The sequence below is a fragment of the Garra rufa genome, chromosome 2, assembly GCF_049309525.1.
Source record: "Garra rufa chromosome 2, GarRuf1.0, whole genome shotgun sequence".
NCBI lineage: Eukaryota > Metazoa > Chordata > Actinopteri > Cypriniformes > Cyprinidae > Garra > Garra rufa.
Genome location: NC_133362.1, coordinates 22,555,317 through 22,575,030, shown reverse-complemented (window position 1 = coordinate 22,575,030; position 19,714 = coordinate 22,555,317). Strand labels below are relative to the sequence as shown.

Below are 19,714 nucleotides of genomic sequence, written 5' to 3'. Positions count from 1 at the left end.
TTTGCTTCTATTGATCCACAATCCAGAGAAGAGCCACACTATTGACGGAAAACAAAACACATTAGAAAGGCCATTTGTCAGAAATGTTGCTCTCCAGATCTATCATGAAAAGAAAAATTTTCCCACTGTAAACGATAACACACGTCTGTTCTTCATTTCCAACAGATCAATGTTAATATGCAGGGGGTCCTGAAGATGGATTGCGGACACGCTTTAACCAGTTAAGTGCCGGGGTCATATCGCAAACGGGCTTGATAAGAAGTATGAGCCAGAAACGAGGTCTTCATTTGATATGAAGTACGTCATACATCATAAGCCATAAGATCTGTCATATATAGATGCTGTACCATGCATATACACTGTATGTGCTCGATTCCAGAGGAGATTTTCAGAAAAGCAGAGACGAGTTCATTGTAGGACAAGCTGACCTTTTAAAATGATTTATATCATAACTAAACCTCTCATGGTGGTTTAATGTTTGTCTCATGTTAACGCTATTAACAGGATAATTTCATATGAAACCAAACATTACAAACATGCGATTTAAGGAAAGCTACTTTGTAGTGGCTTAACTAATAAATATATTTCAGAATCAACAAATTCAGACAAGTTCAGTGGCATCCACTGCACAAAACCACATTATGCCTCTTGTTCGCAGTGGGTCTTAGGGAGCAGTGGCCAGTCTGGTGCCTATTTCCTTGAGACAGGATCTAAGCAGGAGCCAGACGGGAAGGCAAGCATTGCCTTGCAGGAGTCCGGATAAGCCAGCTCTGATGGCTTGATACAGCTCCAGACCCCCAAGCCTGATACCCTGGCCACAGAAGCGGGTCTAAATAATGTTTGCCATGCCTGCAGAATGCATGCTACTGTTTGACATTGAGCTTCCTGCTACTAGTCTTTCATAAAGATAAGAGTCAGAGATCACCACCTGGCAACACACAAGTTTAAAAGGACAATTATAATCGTTTAAAAAAAAGATAACGGTATATATCGTCTCAGAATGTAGGTGAAAAATTGTTCGCTGTTAAAAAACATATTATTTAAAACTAAATCTAATTTTTTTCCTCTCATATAAGTGTTGATGGAAAGCAGAGTTTCATGCAGTATGACTGTGTGATTAAATTCTATTCATTTATTTCACCATTTGAGGTTTAGGAGGCAAATTGTGAAAGCTTGAAAAAGCTCATTAATAAAACTCGGTGGCTTCAATTACACAATAGATTTGTTCAATTTTTAACGATATCTGTGAGACGAAAACAAAAATCTGTTGATTTGATTTTGGCACTTGGGTAATTCAATTCAGATCATCTAATATATAATAATACACATTGACTTCAAAGTATAATAAAGTTAATAAAAAATGTGAAATCGCTGTACCTGAACTGTGAATCAAACATTAATAAAATAATTAGAGATGTGTTCCGACAGACAGCTTCTGGTATTATTGTCTAAAGTTGGGGAAAAGGTAATTAATTTGGCAGTAAATTTATTCGCACCGTGTTTGGCTCCTCTAACGAAGGAGAGGAAATTGCAAAGCAGAGATCAAGTCTTCCTCCATTGTGTCTGATCAAATGGAAATCTTTCTCTTTTAACACAATATGCACATTGTGTATCCTGGCCTTCCGTTGCTGAATGACATGCTTGAGCATACCAGTAACTAGGACTGAAAACCTTTTAATTACTTTTTAATGTTTTAAATGCAAAATGTTTTAGATGTAGTTATTCATTTATAACAGGCAAATTAAATAATTAAATAGTAAAATATATATAAAAATTTGTATTTTTAAGAAGACACGCTAAAATAGACTTATACTGATATGTGACCCTGGACCACAAAACCAGTCATAAGGGTCAATTTTTGAAATTAAGATTTATACATGATCTGAAAGCTGAATAAATAAGCTTTCCATTGATCTATGCAAGGCACATTACTAATCAAAAATTAAGTTTTGATATATTTACGGTAGGAAATTTACTAAATATCTTCAAGGAACCTGATCTTAACTTATATCCTAATGATTTTTTGGCATAAAAGAAAAATTGATAATTTTGATCCATACAATGTATTGTTGGCTATTGCTACAAATATACCTGTGCTACTTAAGACTGGTTTTGTGGTCCAGGGTCACATATAATAAAATACACAATGATAAAGCTGTCATCAAAAGACACCTACCAAATTAACCTTTTTAAAAATGAAACTATTTTTAGACGGAAACCTAAATTAAACTTTTGATACGCAATGGATAACAGATTTTCACAATACAGTTGTACGTTTGTGACTTCTCATCTGGTTTCTGAGCGCACGGAGCAACAACCAGGTGTGTTTAACAAACGTCTGAGCTGTTCAGAACATTTTAACATATGTAAGTGTATTGTGTTTCATACAGTATGTTAAAGCTCTGTTACGGGATGTGCTTCATGACACAGGGGTCCCTGCAGGTTCAGTACAGGGTCTCTATGGCCTACCTTGAGCTCAAGGGTTCTGGCACACTGGCAGATGGGACACATCATGCCTTCAACTGGAAAATAGTTATCTTGTGTCAGTAATGGCAAATAAGGGAATGCAAGGAAAGACTAGGCCAACTATAACAGTGCCTCTAGTACCCCTATGAAAGTTTAAAATATAAAGTTCTGAAAATTTTGATTAGATAATTTTGTATATCCATTACTTAAACTACATTTTCATATTTCAGATTTTACAATGAAAAATAAATTACATCCATTTATTTTAGTATTTCAGAAAATAAATAAGCTATATTATATTAACTGATTAAATGTTTTTCTATAGAAAAAGATTTGCTATTAAACCCAACAGACAAAACACTATTTCTAGAAGCAATACAAAACGAACTTTCAGAAACTAGACTTTAAAAATGTTCTGTAAACCCTTTAAATATTATATGTAAAGTTGGTTTTTCTGAACAATATCACATTTCCCGATTTATAAACTGCCTCAATGTTTCCGTTAAAGTCAACAGTAACGATGCAAAAGTGTATCACGCCTCAATGCAGCCACCTAGCGTTCACACCGTGAATCTCACCAGACATTTTCAATAGATCTCCAAATCTATATCACAATTTATCCCACTGACTGAATTGAAAACACCTAGATTTTCTAAAGCTGCTGGGTAACAACAGACCACAATGAAACTAGGTAGATTTTAACTGAAACATTAACAGGTCTAGAAATATTTCAAATCCAAGTTGTCACATTTTTTTAATATTTCAACTATTAATTTATCACAATTTCTTTTTATATTTTTACTGGTTTACAAAATGCAATTGTGACAACTTACCCCATTTATAGTAACAATTAGCCTCTGTATTTACTTAACAATAAATAAGAGGTACATTGCCGTTTAAATGTTTGGGATCAGTACGATTTTTAATGTTTTTTAAAGAAGTCTCTTATGCTAATCAAAGTTTCATTTATTTTTTTAAAAATACAGAAAAAATAATATTATAAAATATTATTTCAATTTAAAATAACAGTTTTGGAAACCGTTGTGCTGCTTCATTTTTTTCTTTTTTCTTTTTTTTTTTGGAACCAGTAATACTTTTTTCAGGATTCTTTGATGAATAAAAAGTTAAAAATAACAGCATTTATTCTAAATACAAATCTTTTCTAAAAATATAAGTCTTTACAATCACTTTTTAATCAATTTTACACATCCTTGCTGAAATTTTTATTGCAAAGAAAGAAGAAAAAAAAATGTCCTGGCCCCAAACTTTGAACTGTAGTTTATATTGTTACGAAAGATTTCTATTTTGAATAAATGTTATTCTTTTTAAGTTTTTATTTATCAAAGAATCCTGGAAAAAAAGTATAAGATGTTCCAATTTATTATTATTATTATTTTTTTTTTCAATTTTACAAACGAACGAAGGATCATTTGACACTGAAGACTGGAGTAACGATGCTGAAAATTCAAGAATAAAATCTATTTTGAAGTATATTCAAATAAAAAAAATTGATATTTTAAATTGCAATAATATTTCATAATATTACTGTTTTTCCTGTATTTTTAATCAAATAAATGCAGCCATAATGAGCAGAAAAAATTTGTTTAAAAAACATTAAAAGTCTTACTGATCTCACACTTGAACCGCAGTGTAGATTACTTCACTTGACTTCTCTTAACCCAGTAAAAACACAAATGTACTGTTTTAATTCACCTCTAGAATATGTAACTAACATCACGATCATACCCTACAGCCTTTTTTCCTATGAATACCTCATATGCATTTATAATTAAGAATGCTTATTATCTGATGCCCATTAAAAGCTAGCATCTACTATCCATACGATTAGGCTGTGTTTTTGCATTAACAAGTCTAGTATTAAGAAATGAACACTACATTTTTAATATATACTGACTGTGTGTGTGTGTGTGTGTGTGTGTGTGTGTGTGTGTGTGTGTGTGTGTGTGTGTGTGTGTGTGTGTGTACCTGGTATTCATCACGTTGTGGGGACCAAATGTCCCCTCAAGGATAGGAATACCAGTAGATTTTGACCTTGTGGGGACATTTCTCAGGTCCCCATGAGGAAACAGGCTTATAAATCATGCACAATGAGTTTTTTTGATGAAGTAAAAGTGTGCACAATCTCCTGTGAGGGCTAGGTTTAGGTGTAGGGTAGGTGTAGGGCGATAGAAAGTACGGTTTTTACAGTATAAAAACCATTACGCCTATGGAATGTCCCCATAAAACATGTAAACCAGTGTGTGTGTGTGTGTGTGTGTGTGTGTGTGTGTATATAAGGAATAGGAATGCTTTTCATTCATGCATTCAGTTTGTAAGACAATTCTACATGCCACTGACCCAAGAGGGTTGAATAGAGTCCAGCCAGGATGAGACGTCTTCTCCTAGACTCATTATCAGCCTCATGTACTGTATTTCCCGTACTAATAATGAAACAGTGCAGCTGGATAAAACACACACGCGTGATGAAGCATTAATTATGCAGCGCTAAACATCTATGAAACCAATTTGTAATCAGGAGGCGTGACAGCATACACTAGTGTAATAACACTGGAGCTCGCTTTACCCCTTATATGTGTGCTAACAGATGCTGACGTATGTGAGGAAGGGCCTTATAAAAGATCAGTGAAACACCACAGACAGTACTAGCTATTAGAGACAGATAAATAACGGACAATTTAATTTTTTGAATCAGTATTGGGTCTACAAATAAATAACATCCTTTGCTAGATCACATTCCACAGAAAACAACAGCGTTTTACAGGTAAAGTAACTAATTCAGTGTATTATTTGCATATTTTTTCAATTCATATAACAGCCATTCATTTTCAAGTGAGAAACCCATTGTTTTTTGGCCTAAAGAGGTCAAAATTAAACAGAGATAAAAAAAAATAATTTGCAATGTATAACCACAAATATGTAATGACATAAATAAAATTATTATTACAGTGGTAGTTATTTATGCCTGCAATAAATTAAATAATAAGTAAATGTAAATATATATATTAATAATTATTAAAAATAACAGCATTTATTCTAAATACAAATCTTTTCTAACAATTGAAGTCTTTACTATCACTTTTTATCAATTTTACAACCCATTGCTTTTTGGCCTATAGAGGTCAAAACAGAAACAGAGATAAAAAATTATGTGTGTACAACAACAAATATGTAATGACAAAATTATTATTATAGTGGTAGTTATTATTTATGCCTGCAATAAATAAAATAATAAATAAATGTAAATGAAAATATTTATATTTTATGCTCAAGAATGATGTCAAAAATACAATTATTATTATAGTAGTTATGATAGCAATAAAAAGGCTGTGTATCTATAAATAAATCTATAAATAAAATATATGTTTATTATTAAATGTATTAATTTATATAAAAATAATTTAATATTATTAGTATAAATAATAAATACGTAGTTTGTTCTATCATCATTATTATTTATAAAATATGCATCACATATAATTTATTTACATGTTTTTATTGCTATTGTCCAATTTTTATTTATCATTGTGACAAATTTAGAAATAAAACAATGAAAATTTGCATTGTTCTCTAACACTTAAACCTAAAATTACTCAAAACGTTCAATCTCTACCTGCAACTGGTTGACAACAACCCAAAAAAATTGCTGTGGGTGCCTTACCTTGGCCTTTGTTTGTGAATGATATGATGACACAAATGTTCTATTAAAATATATCACTAATCATAATCAAGCACAATCAACTATAGAAGCCCAAAACAATACATGTAACACATTAAACATTTCAACTCCAGGGATAAATCTGTACTACAGCACAGCTCTGTGAATAGAGAGAATAAAATACGTTTGCTCGACGCTGTAAATGCAATCAAAACAGTGACACGAGGGTGTGTTTACATTAAAGCGGACGTGACGTCAAAGGTTTTGAACCTCAGCGACCGCGCGTAGGGCTAATGAATTAGCTAAACGTTTTACGATTTATTTGCAGCTTGCCAACACAATTTATTAATTTCTCCGAACTGATTTTTTCCTTTTTTATTCTTTTAGTTGTCCGGTTTGATCCAAAGGTGAGCTGAACATCCAAAGGCCTTTGCGCCTGTTATTGGACTGTGCTAGTTAGCCATCGGCTACCCAACTGCAGCAGGGAGCAGAGATAAACAAACCATGATATCGCTATCAAATGAGTCTATTTGACAGCGGATGAATGCGTATCATTTGTTCACCGTGTTTCTTAAATGTAAAACCTAAGACTGATCGTGTGATTAAACGCCAAAACAATGTGGAGATTGCGTGCAAATGTTGACGTTTTGCAAACATGTTTCCGACATATGAACTCAAAATATGTGTTTGCAATTTGCTTTCATGTCGAAGCCCGTAAAACAAAAATCTGTTTTTGGACTATTTAGGCCCTATGGGAAAAAAAAGTTATTTGCAACTTTTCGCAGGATTTGAAACTGCTGATAACCAAAGCTATGCACACTTTTGTTTGTTTGACCTTCACTTTGATATCAGTTATCTATTCACATGTTGAGCACGATATCCAACACGCTGCCACAGTGATGTAGTATTTGTTTTCCGTAACATACCTGTTTTAAAGCTTCAAATATGGTTCTCTAACAAGTTGTCATTGCTTTTTTGTTCTCTCTTCATGTTTTTGTTTCGGCTGCGTGTAGGATGGATCTTCAAAAAATAATCCACGACGCGCTGTACGACTTCATTTTGTCATATATTCCTCAAGCGGATCTGAGGTGAGGGCGTGTCACTTTATACCTTTAATTAATTAAAGTTATTTTTTCTCTTCACTTATTAAAATATACCAACGACTTGTTTTTATTTTGATCAGTACTCTAGATGATGTGATATTATCCTACATTACTGGGGTTCTGGAGGATTTGGGATCTCAAGAAAGTGTGGAGGAAAACTTTGATGTTGAGGTGTTTGTTGAAATGTTGGAGGCCTACATTCCTGGTTTTTCAGAAATTGACAGGTAACTGTGGGCAGATCTTTCACGTTTAATCCTATTGAGACTTACAGTAATTTTATATTTAACAAACTGTGTAATATTTTAATGCATTTTGGATTTAATTTTTTTTGTCTGTCTTGTAGTGTCAAAGTTTGTGAAATGATGTTTAACCTAGCATCAAAGTTGGCCTCAGCCCGTGACACAGGTAATTTTCATTTTCATATTATTATTATTCTATATATTTCATTTTGTCATAAAAGCAGATTAACCAAAAAAAGGTCATGGTTTGGTCAGTTACCCGGATGCGCAGCCATACTGACGATACTCGGATGTAAACAACTGCATGGATTGCACAGTTAATGTACTACTGAATAGTGTTGGGTTCGAGTCCACCTAATTTGAGTCCGAGTCCAAAATGGGGCGAGTCGGGCTCAAGTCCGAGTCCAAATAGGTCGAGTCCGAGTCCAACTAAACACTACTGTTTGTCAGTATCTTAACCTTGTTTTAACCTTTACAACTAGAATAAGGCAATGACAATTTAAATGTAACAAAAGCAAACCTCTATTGCATATTGCCTTTTTGATTTTTGATTTCACACCATAATTAGTGTCCTGTTCAGCAAACTTAAAGTCAAGTAACAGAAGTTATAGCTTATGTATTGTAATATATTTCAGCTTTTAGAATGTGAAAAATTATAGGACGGGACTTGACTTTATTTGTTGTTATATAGTAAATGTATAAATTCAATGGAGCCTGAGGAGCACAGAATGCACCTCTCATCTCTGATTGTGGCTGTGTTTTGGGTTTTATATGATGAATGATTAGACCTTAGACAGGGTAGATGGCATTTTAAAAAAAATGCTTGGATGAAAATGAGGCTGTAAGGGTTAATGACAGTTTTAAGTAGCAGTCTATTGAAGCCATGGAATAAAAGAGTAAAACAAAAGTAAATTTGAGTTTATATTCCAAAATTCTGACTTTCACAATTCCAAGATTATATCTCACAATTCTGATAAGAAAAGACATTCTCCCTTTTCCCCTCAGCTCAAAATATCCCACACTTCTGGCATTTGTCCCCTCAGAACTGACAAACTCGCTACGGTTGAGTTAAATTGAGTTTTAAAGTACGAAATACAACAAATAAACGACATTTAAAAAAAAAAAATCTAAATTGTGAGATCAAATAGGTAAATGTAATATGACGCACAGATCGTATATTTTGTTCAAATTCACTCAAGACAAAACCGAATGCATTTGCATGAATACTCTCAAAAACGGTGTATTTTGACATTACTTGTCGTGTAAGTGTGTAGCAATAACATGCAAAAGAAAACTTAATTCAGCATTCGCACGCTGACTGAGAGGCGCTTTTGGTGAGCACACTTTGGGTGTATGTATGCAAAGAAACCAGCAGGCTTTCAATTACTGGCTAGACTTTTAAACACGTGTGAATACTGAATGTCACTTTCGTAATAATGCATCGAGTCAGTAAAATATCCGTCAACTGTCCCTGGACTCGGCAAAAATTCCCGAGTCCGAAAAGCTCGAGTCCGAGTCAAAATGCATCCGAGTCCGCTAACAATTCTACTCGAGACCGGACTTGAGTCCGAGTACAAGTCCGAGTACCCCAACTCTACTACTGAATACGATGTTCTGCTAATTTATGCTGTCTAAACCATGGAGGAAAAAAACATGTGGAAGCTGCTAAATCATATAGTAAGCAGGAAATGCGCAATATTTTGACAAACTAAAGTTAATAGGTGGTAAAGATACATACAAGCAGTATTAATTAAGTTATTAGCCAAATATTTCACCTTCCTGGCTGGAAATGATAAGAACAAACACAAATGTTGTCAAGATTCTTGCCTGGAAATCCTAGTTTGGTTTGGCCAACCACAAACGCCTTTTGTTTTGCACTCTTCTTCTTAATTTGTTACAAATTTTGTCAGTCTATAGTACTCCAAATGTTTTTTCCTGGTCTGAACGAATAGTACAGCACAAAACATGACAGTAATTGATTGAACATTCTATTAGCAGATGCACAGGACAGACACACTTATGTGAAGAAATAAGAAAATGTCGCTGATGTGTCGACTTACTGAAATTAACAAGAATTTGCATTTTCATTATTAGCTGTATTATGAATGTCTTATAAAATATTATATTATATCTTTTGGAAAATATGTATTCAATGCTCTAACAGTTTTACCCTGACTGACCTTTGAGACATGACATGAGACTGTATGCTGTTGCTATGTAACACATACATTTTATCATATCTATCATCAACTTCAACAGACAGATCGCTGTTCTTAGAACAAGAAGTACTTCTTAGTAAATGTGCCTTTTTAAAGTTTGGGTTGGTGGGCAAACATGCAAATTACTAACACTTTTGGTCACAAGCTGACACATAAGTAATGTGTTCTTAAATCAAAATTAGATGTATAAGTGTCCTATAGACTTCCTGTACTGTCTGGTTGCAGATCGGAGACTTCACACTTCTTACTTCTTCTTTCTCTCCGCTCTCTATCTTTTATTCTGATCCTGGGTGCACCTAGACAGTGTAATATTTCTATTAGACTTACTTCTCTCAAATTTGACTAGCTTTGAATTTGGCTTACATCTTTAATTCAACTTTGATTAATTAGACTATATTTAATTAGACTTCATTTGATCAGATTGACAAATGATTTAATTATTGACCGCTTGGAATTAGGAACAAATATGTTTATTTCTTTTAATCAAAATTACATTAATGGAATTAACAGTCATTAATAATGTGATTCTTGTTATTGCTTCTATTCTTTTCATTTTGGCATTTATTTTTATAGTCGAAGATATATATAACTTTTGAAAACTTTGAATAAATGTATAACCTTTTTAACCCCCACCCGTCTGACGTGGAATCAATCATTTTTTGCATTACACGCTGACATGTGATTTGTGTCTGTGTTTAAGAATCTGGAGAGATAAAAATAGAAGAAGGTAAATTTCCCCTCTCAGAAAGCTCTTCTTTAACCTATGGAGATTCAAGAGAAAAGACACACAACCTTGCATTACAAGCAGAGGGAGCCACAGCTCAGGTAATGGGCCTTTTAAGCACATTCACAATGTACCAGATGCTGGCAAGCTGGTTTGCAAATGAATATGTGTTTGGGAATGTGTTTTCAGGTTAGTGAATCATCGTGGGACACACAGGAGCAACATCTTCTTGAGATGTTTCCTAAATGCAGTGTGACTGAGGCCAGAAGTGCACTGTCTATTGCTAAAGGAGACATGGAGGAAGCTGTTCGTCTCATTATTGAGGGAGATGTCCAGCTTACGTTCCCAACATCTCTCAATGTAAGTTCGCTTTCACTGAAGAAGAAATTGATTATAGATACAATAATATGTAAATATTCTTTTTGCCCTTTATAGTTTTTTTTATTCAAGATCAGTTGTTTTTATATTTAATAGATGTAATAGATGTCATAAATCAGTTCACCCCTAGGTCATCCTAGATGTTCATGTCTTTCTTTCTTCAGTCGCAAAGAAATTAAGTTTTTTGAAGAAAACATGCCAGGATTTTTCTCCGTATAGTGGACTATGGTTCCCAATAATATCTAGCTAAATGATCTGTCATTTTCTAAGAAAAATACAAATTTATATAGTTTTTTTACCACAAATGTTCGTCTTGCACTAGTTTAATGTCACACATTATGTAATCCTGCACACATGCACAAGTACTAAACCAGTGTTTATTTAGCAAATGTGCAAAGAAAGTCAAATGGCCTTTACAAAATAAGGTAAAACAACAACGTTGGAAAAGTACACAGATGAAGAACTAACTGCACTTTACTTCTCCAGTGTGATTATGCAAAGCATGAAGACAGAGCTAGTGCAAGACGAGCATTTATGGTTAAAAAGTATATACGTTTTTCAGAAAATGACTGATCATTTCGCTAGATAAGACCTGTATTCCTTGGCTGGCATTGTGTAGAGCCCTTTGAAGCTGCATTTAAACTGAAATTTCTCCACTATATGGAGAAAAATGTAATGTTTTTCTCAAAAAAATTAATTTCTTTGCGACTGAAGAAAGAAAGACATGAACATCTTGGATGACTTTTGGGTAAGTAAATTATCTGGAAATGTTTATTCTGGAAGTGAACTAATCCTTTAATTGAAATAAAGCAAAAATAAATTATAAATTTTAGATGAAAAAATTAAAGGAACCGTATGTAAGATTGTGGCCAAAACTGGTACTGCAATCACTTTCAAAATACTGTAGAACGGTGTATCCCCTCCCGCTCCCCCCCTGACTCGAGGTTGCCAGCTAAGCTGCAGGAGTAGGCTGCTACAAGGAGCTTCCAACGGCAAGTGACGAGTCCTACACAGTAATTTGTTTTTCTTCTGTTAATTATGTTTATGCTTCACAAGAGATGTTTTGCGAAGTAATTACGTATCGCAAAAATTTACAGATGGCGATTAGCCAAATATTTCGTAAAGATGTACTGTAATACCACATTTCAATCAGAACATAGATTGTTTTCATACTCTGCTAGTGGTGCGATACAAAGCTTTTTATGAACGCATTTAGCATGGGCGACCGTGGAAAATCCACTGTGTACGGAAGCAAAGTTAGCCAAACATAGATGAATCTTACCTGTCCAGGAGAAAATCAGCAACAATGGCGTCGGTCTTCAAATTCTTCTCCGTTTTCGGCCGTCTCCATCTTTCAAAGGCATCTCCTATACAAATCCTTGTTTTATTTCAGACTTTGTCACGACGTATTTCGGATTCATAACGAGGTCTTTTAGGTTTCGTAACGTTATACATGTTTTATCCGACACATTCATAGCTGCAGCTGGAACAGAGCTGGCAACCCTGATGACAAAACTCTACTGACTTCGTGATTGGTAGATAGCTGGAGGGTGGAGCCTCAGACCAAAACACAAAATGACAACAATAACATCAGTTGAGGGCTGCAACTTGCACTTTTAAATGACAGTATCCTGGCCGGACCACTGTTGTCAGTGATATAAGTATTTGAAATGAACATGATTTCTTAATGTCTAGTGACATGTCAGGGCCATTTTATGATTAACTGACATAAATGTCTTACATACGGTTCCTTTAAGTAAAACAAAAAAAGAAGAAATGATAAATCTTGTCATATATTTGCCAAAGTAAAAGTTTAAGTACTAAAATTACCAAAAATGAATTAAAGCTAAATAGAAAAAAAAATTACAAAAGCACACAAACACAGGTTTTTAATACTGTGTTCTTACCTGAATAATCCACAGCTGTTTGGGTTTTTTTTTTTAATGATAGTTGTTCATGAGTCCCTTGTTTGTCCTGAACAATTAAACTGCCCGCTGTTCTTCAGAAAAATTCTGCAGGTCCGAAATTTTTTTCCAGCATTTTTGTGTATTTGAACCTATTCCAACAGTGACTGTATGATTTTGAGATCCATATTTTCACACTGAAGACAACTGAGGGACTCATATGCAACTATTACAGAAGGTTTAAATGCTCATTAATGATCCAGAAGGAAAAACCATGCATTAGGAGCCAAGGGTGAAAATTTTGAACAGAATGATCTGTACATTTTTCTTATTTTACCTAACTATTATATTTTATCATTTAGTGCTGCCCTTCAGAGGCTACAGAAGATAGTTACATGTTTCCCAATAGACAAAAAAAGAACTAAAATAACACTGATGCCTTATATTTCATTTTTTCAGGCAAACCAAGGGAAGACCGTTTCTGCTGAAGTTGATCAGAAACTCAAAGCGAGCATTTTAGAAAAGTAAGTTGTTACCTTGCTCTCATTCTTTTAATCTCTTTCACAAACATGCTATATTGGATTTAGAAAACAATGTTAAATCAAATGTTTGGACTCCATAGGTACATGTTGGTTGATGATGAAGAAGACAAGAAAGTGCACAGGCCAGTCACTCCAAAAGATGTGAGGTTTTTGTGTCATTTTTAGTGTTTGCATTGTATAACATTGATAAATCATGTAGATATTAATCCTATATGATCATCTGCAGGCTCCTAAGAAACTGGTGCGCTATCACGGCAGTCAGGTGGTCACCACAAAGGGAGAGCGCTACCATCTAGTCAAGAAAGAAGAATCAGATGACATGAAGAAGACTTACGTTAGTCTCAAACCAGCACGCAAATATCGCTTTCATTGATGAAAGTCATCTTGTTGATGGACCGTTCAAAGTCAACCCTCTTTGTTTTGGATATTTGTGTCTGGTTATCTGTGACTGGAAACAAATGATTTTGTTTTAATTTAAATGTATCTTGGTCCAAATGTGTGTCCATTTACATACATGGTGCTGGAGTTTTTGTTCCTTGGGAGTTTTGATGTTTGATTTGCTGTTCTGTGTGGTCTCCCAGCAGGTCTCTTTTTTTTGAGTCCTATGTGTTACTGTATTTATTTTTTAACTACTTTTTACTAAAACCTTAAGCTGTTCCTAAAAACATGAAGGTGTTTACATTTGACTGTTTTCTTTAAGCCAAACCCTGTTTTACACATAATTTTATGGAAAGTCATTCAAATGTTCTGCTAAGTGGTTGTTTTGTTATAAAATCAGCCAGTTTAGCTCATTTTCGGTGATGCGAAATAGTTGAACATCAGTGTTTGTATTTTGCACTCTCTGTTTATTTTCATATACAGAAATAAAAAGACTCCATATATGTTCCTACAGAGACAAAGCATAGCAGGGTCTGTGTAACAGTTGGTTTTAGTTGCAGTTCACAAACAAGGTCTGCCAGCTCTTCACATACACTGGACAAGCTTAGGATTGACTAAACCTTTGTCTGCATATTTACTAGAGGTAGTTTCTCTGTGTTGTGTAGTTAGCTGGCTTTGCATAGTTTTAGTAATGGATGTGCTTTGTGTTCACTATTAACAACTGTATTATCATATCCATATTACACCAGTATTTTTTTGAGGTTTGTTTGTGCTTGATGTACTCTGTTTACATGTAGACCATGTTGTCTGTGGCATAGTTTGCAGTATCAGCTGTCAACATTACCAGTCACCTCCACCCAGCTCCACCATGGCCCTGAAAACTGAAGTGCGGTGATTACATTCAAATATATTAACATTATTTTTCAAGGACTGATGATGTTTTTGAGAGTAACTAGTAAAGAATTGATGTTTTATGAATGTTGTGTCTTTCCTCAGTTGTCTACTTTTAAATTTCTTAAAACTGGTTTGAAAACGTTGATTTTCATTGAAGAGCATAATGAGGCTGTGTTTAAAGATATGCATCCATGTTTTAATTTAAAGACATGAAAAACAGATGCAAGCCACTTTAAGCCACTCAAAAATCAGGGCTGAGAACTTCAAAAATTATGCAGATATTTTTTGAAGTAACAGATTTTACTCTCTTACATTTTTACACAGCTTAGATCAAGCTCTAAAGCACATTAAACAACCCTAGAACACCTGTTAATTCTTTTTAAAGGATTATTTCAGTTCCAAAATAAAATTTTCCTGATCATTTACTCACCCCCATGTCATCCAAGATGTCTGTCTTTCTTTCTTCAGTTGAAAAGAAATTAAGGTTTACTGAGGAAAACATTCCAGGATTTTTCTCCATATAGTGGACTTCAATGGGTTGGTCCAAATTGCAGTTTTAATGCAGCCAGCGTTGCCAGGTTTTCACAACAAAACACGCCCAATTGCTACTCAAAACTATCCCAACAATAGCCCAATTATCTTTTTAGGGGGACCCCCGGTAAAAATCATATTCAGGGGGTAAAATACACAGGGTTCCCCTGCTAAAATTAGCAGTGTAGAGACTAAATATTAGGTTATTAGTGTCGCCTCAGCCCGAGAACATAAAAAACACCTCTTGGCAACAGTCTTAAAGTAGCCCAATTCTGCAGCAAGGGTAAAACCCGCGGATTTGGCAACACTGCCAAGTTAGTTCATCTATGTAGTCCAGTTCAGAACGGTAGGGTAAGGCAAAAAAACTCCATTTTAATTTTCTCCTTCAACTTCAAAATCGTCCAACATCGTTGTTTTACTTTATTTCGTTTTGTAAACACTGATACTTCCGCCTATGCCATGCATGTGTGGTTTTGAGTGAGGTTGACCTAGTGCAGTGGTTCTCAAACTTTTTTGGTCGCGCCTCCCTTTAAACCTTTAAAAAAATCTGCCCCCCCCCCCCCCTCCCAAAAATACCTATCCCACCTAAGACTAATAAATGATTTTACTAAACTTAATGAAAAATTAATGCTTTCTTAAAGTTAACAAAAAAAAAAAAAAAGCTACAGGAGAAAAACACATGCAACACTTGAAATATTAAAAAATAGCACAGGGAGAATAACCGTTATTATTATAATTCTCTATGTTATTTATTAATTTATATATTTTTTGTAGGTTTCATGCTGTCCTAAGGCATAGCAGGGCTTGAAATGTAAAAAAGTTCGAGCACAAAAAAAATACAGGAGCACCCAATTTATTTTTAGTAATGTGCCTATCTTGATTCTTCATGGCTGATTCTGATTGCAGATGTTTTACAAGCAAATGGGCTGATTCTGAAAGCCTTTTTTATATATTTATTTTACGCCTTAAGCAAGGGACAGGAATAAATGAAAATATGAACATGAACAAGATGTTTATTTTCTCTATTATAAGCACAGCCATTTAAATTAGAGGCAGCCACTGCATTTTTAAAGAATCTACAGTAGCCTATAAATAACAAAAAACAACACAGTTCTTTCTTAGACGTGTAGACAATAAATGCAGCCATAATCAAAGTAGGCTACTCTTTCAATATTCAAAGTGCAAATAGACCGAATTTTCCCACCATGATACAGAGTTATAGACAACTGTACAACTTATTATAGCCCACATACTAATAACAGCTTAGATATTTTATTTAGCCTAATTTGCGCGCATTGTGGAGTCGCTCTGTAAACGTGGGGTAAAATTGCTTTTGAATGCACGTGCGCGTTTTACTTTCGGTTTCATTTGAACGATCACGCGAATCAGCGGCGCTGAGCGTGCATTCTACAATACAAGACATTACTTTTACAAAACCATTTGAAAGTGGGAGGACACAAACAGGATTTTGAAAAGCCCCAAGTGGAAATCACGCCCCTGCATGAGCTGAACTGAGCCGCTGAGTTATCATTTGTGAATGTATGCCGATTTGTACAGTATACCGAGACTGAGGCGCCAGAATGCCGCAGTTCAGCGGAGCGCAGTGTCAGTGACATCTCTGCTGGACGCGACAAAGTTGCAAATAATTTTAACTTTGAAGCCCTGCATTGAGCTTTTGAATGACCAGCACCTGCCTGGGTCTGTGCGAATTCATCTGTGGTTTTCTCTTCTCTTTCCCACACCGATCCATCTCCCATTCGTTACGTCCTTTGGCTGTTTACGTTTTTATATTTATTTTTCTGCTGATGCCCCCACCCCCCGCAATACTCGTGCGCCCCCCACTTTGAGAACCACTGAGCTAGTGCAAGAGCATTTGTGGTTAAAATAGGGTGACCAATGACCATACGTTGACTTAGTTCTCCCCAGAAACTAAAAAAAAATGTGTCCAGCCAAAATGTCCGGGATTCGGCTTTTGCTTACAGTCGCCATTCATTGTGTGAGTTTTTGTATTAAAGCCTTGTGCAGGACTGGTTTCTTAATCCTGTTCCCGCAAACATTATCCTATTGAATATAATTTTAATGCAATCAGGGAGTCGCTATCAATATGCGGAGTATTTAAATCGCTTTGGATGCAGGGTTGTCGCATTTTTTTTTCACGGAATTGGGCTGATTTTAAACCATTGTGGCGAGTAGATATATCAGCCCAGTTCCCGTGAGTTAAATTTGACTAAAATATTGAAACATTTTGCATTCTACCTATATAACTGCGGTAGATGTAAGTTTTGTGAAGGATGGCCAATATGGTAGGAAGCCTTTTAGTGTTTATGATTAATCAGCATAACGGTGACTGTAATAGTTTTGCTTTTGGTAGAAATTACATATTTTGAGTTTTTATATGGAATATGGTCACAACAACACCCCATCCCTGTCCTCTTTATTGAAAACTTAAATATAGTCACCCTAGTTAAAAAAAAGAGCGTATAAATGTTTTTTTTTAGAAAATCATCACCAATTGTTTCACTAGATCACTAGGTTATTTCCCAGATGGGATCGTGTAGAGTCTTGAAGCCAGTGGCGCCTCCAAGGGAGGCCACCCCAACCAGAAAGAGTGGAGTTTGTTAGAATTATAATTTTATTTTATAAATTAACACGGACGTTGACAAACACAATATTAAAAGTAAATTTAATAAACTTGTATGATGTGTAGGCTACTGTAGAATACGCTCTCAACCCCTCCCCCTCTTCACATGAGTTGCGCGACTATCCGACTTCGCGCACTCACAAGCGCAGCTGCACCGCGAAGCATACATAAATAGTTCAGTTTTGTATGCAATGGCAAAGTGATTATATTTCGTTTCGTTATTATATTAAGTTAATTTAGAAAAGCGTTTGGAGCATTTTTTTTTTCGTTAAATGTAAGTTTTTGATTTTCAAAACGACCAGCGAGTAGATCATAGCCTATGTTTGATCAATTTAGCTTCTCAAATGACCACGACTTGCCTGAAATAAAGTCTTTAGATATTAAACAGTTCAAGCATATTATATAAGTTAGTTTAAATGTTTAACCTATATAAATGTGCGCTGTTAGACCCAAATCCAATCGTTTGTGTGGAAAGTCAAAGCTAAAGCGGGCTTACAGGACTTGGAGGCACCAGCGATCACTTGCACTGGAAACAACTTAAAATATGGCATAATTTTTGCTCATAAAGGTAAGAGTAATATATGATTCGGAGCTGTAAAGGGTCTACGTTTATTTGTGTGCACTCACAATATCAACAAAACTTTTATATATAAAAGTTTATATATAAGTTTATATATAAAAAAGAAAACATAGAGGATGCGCTTCTGCCGTCTTTGGTCTTGAACAGGAGCGTTTCACAATGATGAACCGAAACCGAAAGCAAAATCTTTAATTAGGCTATGAAATCCTTAAAGACATAATTCTTTAAGGCGCATCTAATGAGGAAATGGCGTGTCAGGATCGTCAGATTTTATTTATTTATTTTTTTATTTCCTTACTATTTCCCCCAACACATTCATGGTAATTACTTTTGCCGGTGCTTTTGGCTACTGCGCGCATGATCGCGCAACTCTTCAAACTGCGCTGAAGGCACGCTCGATGCTGCCCATCGGGCTCGTGCTGCACTTGTATTAAGCTTGTGTCTATTTTGATGAATATGCAGATTATCTATGCTTTCTTTTTTTTCTCTCATTTGAAATTAATTTGCACTCCAAATAAACATGATACTTCTTGCAGTTGAATTGCAAAGCGACTTTTTTTTACTATTTTGCTCTATACAGAGAATAATACTGAAGTTTTGAAGCCTATAACTTATACCAGAAATAACGGCAAAGCCAAAAATGATTGTCTTCAGTTAAACATGCAAAAAAAAAAAAAAAGAAAGAAAAAAAAAATGTTTTGTGCCACCCTAACATTTTTACTGGCCCCTTTCGGCCACCCTATGAAAAAATTCCTGCAGGCACCACTGCTTGAAGCTACTTAGAAACTGCAATTTGGACCTTCAATCCGTTGGCTCCCATTGAAGGAGAAAAATTCTGTAATGTTTTCTTTCTTTAAAAAAAAAAAAAAAAACATGACATGGGGGTGAGTAAATTATCAGGGAATTTTTATTCTGGAAGTGAACTAATCCCTTAAAGTCAAAAGGCCAAACACAAATGATCCCAGAGTTATGATTTATTACGAATTTTTTGTCTGTGATAGGCGATTTACATGTTAGATGAATACTATCATTGTACACTCTTTGACATTTTGGCAAAATATAAAGTTAGCTGAAACAACATGAAATCCACCTTATTTTTTCCATAAGAGCGGGCACGGCCATTTGTAAATTTAATGCGTCTGGCTTCTTGTCTTATCTGCTTGTTTTGCTGCTTGATGTTGCAAATTGGTGCATCTTACCATATTATTGTAATGTATTATCTATATTTCCCTATAGCGGCTTATGAACCGGAAGTCTTCCGTATTGAAGAATAAAGTGGATACCAGTTTATGTTATGTAGAAAACTTTGAAACATACTATACATTTAAAGATTAAAATGGCCAGTTGGGTTGTTTACTTGTTTTCTTCCCTTAGCAAAAAAGTGAAAGTGGAAAAGTGATAATGTCACCAAAAAATTCTATTAAAAAAAAAGCTGTTCT

At 34.9% G+C, this 19,714-nt stretch overlaps 1 protein-coding gene across 1 annotated transcript; it reads left to right on the top strand.

The window, feature by feature from the left end:
* Positions 1–6,411: 6,411 nt before the first annotated feature.
* Positions 6,412–14,607, top strand: cuedc2 (CUE domain containing 2). Its single transcript, XM_073834999.1, has 9 exons — positions 6,412–6,549; positions 7,156–7,230; positions 7,326–7,469; positions 7,589–7,650; positions 10,404–10,528; positions 10,617–10,787; positions 13,169–13,233; positions 13,332–13,392; positions 13,478–14,607. The coding sequence occupies exons 2-9, from the start codon at positions 7,157–7,159 to the stop codon at positions 13,622–13,624; spliced, it is 849 nt and encodes a 282-aa protein (XP_073691100.1). The 5' UTR covers positions 6,412–6,549; position 7,156; the 3' UTR covers positions 13,625–14,607.
* Positions 14,608–19,714: the final 5,107 nt, after the last annotated feature.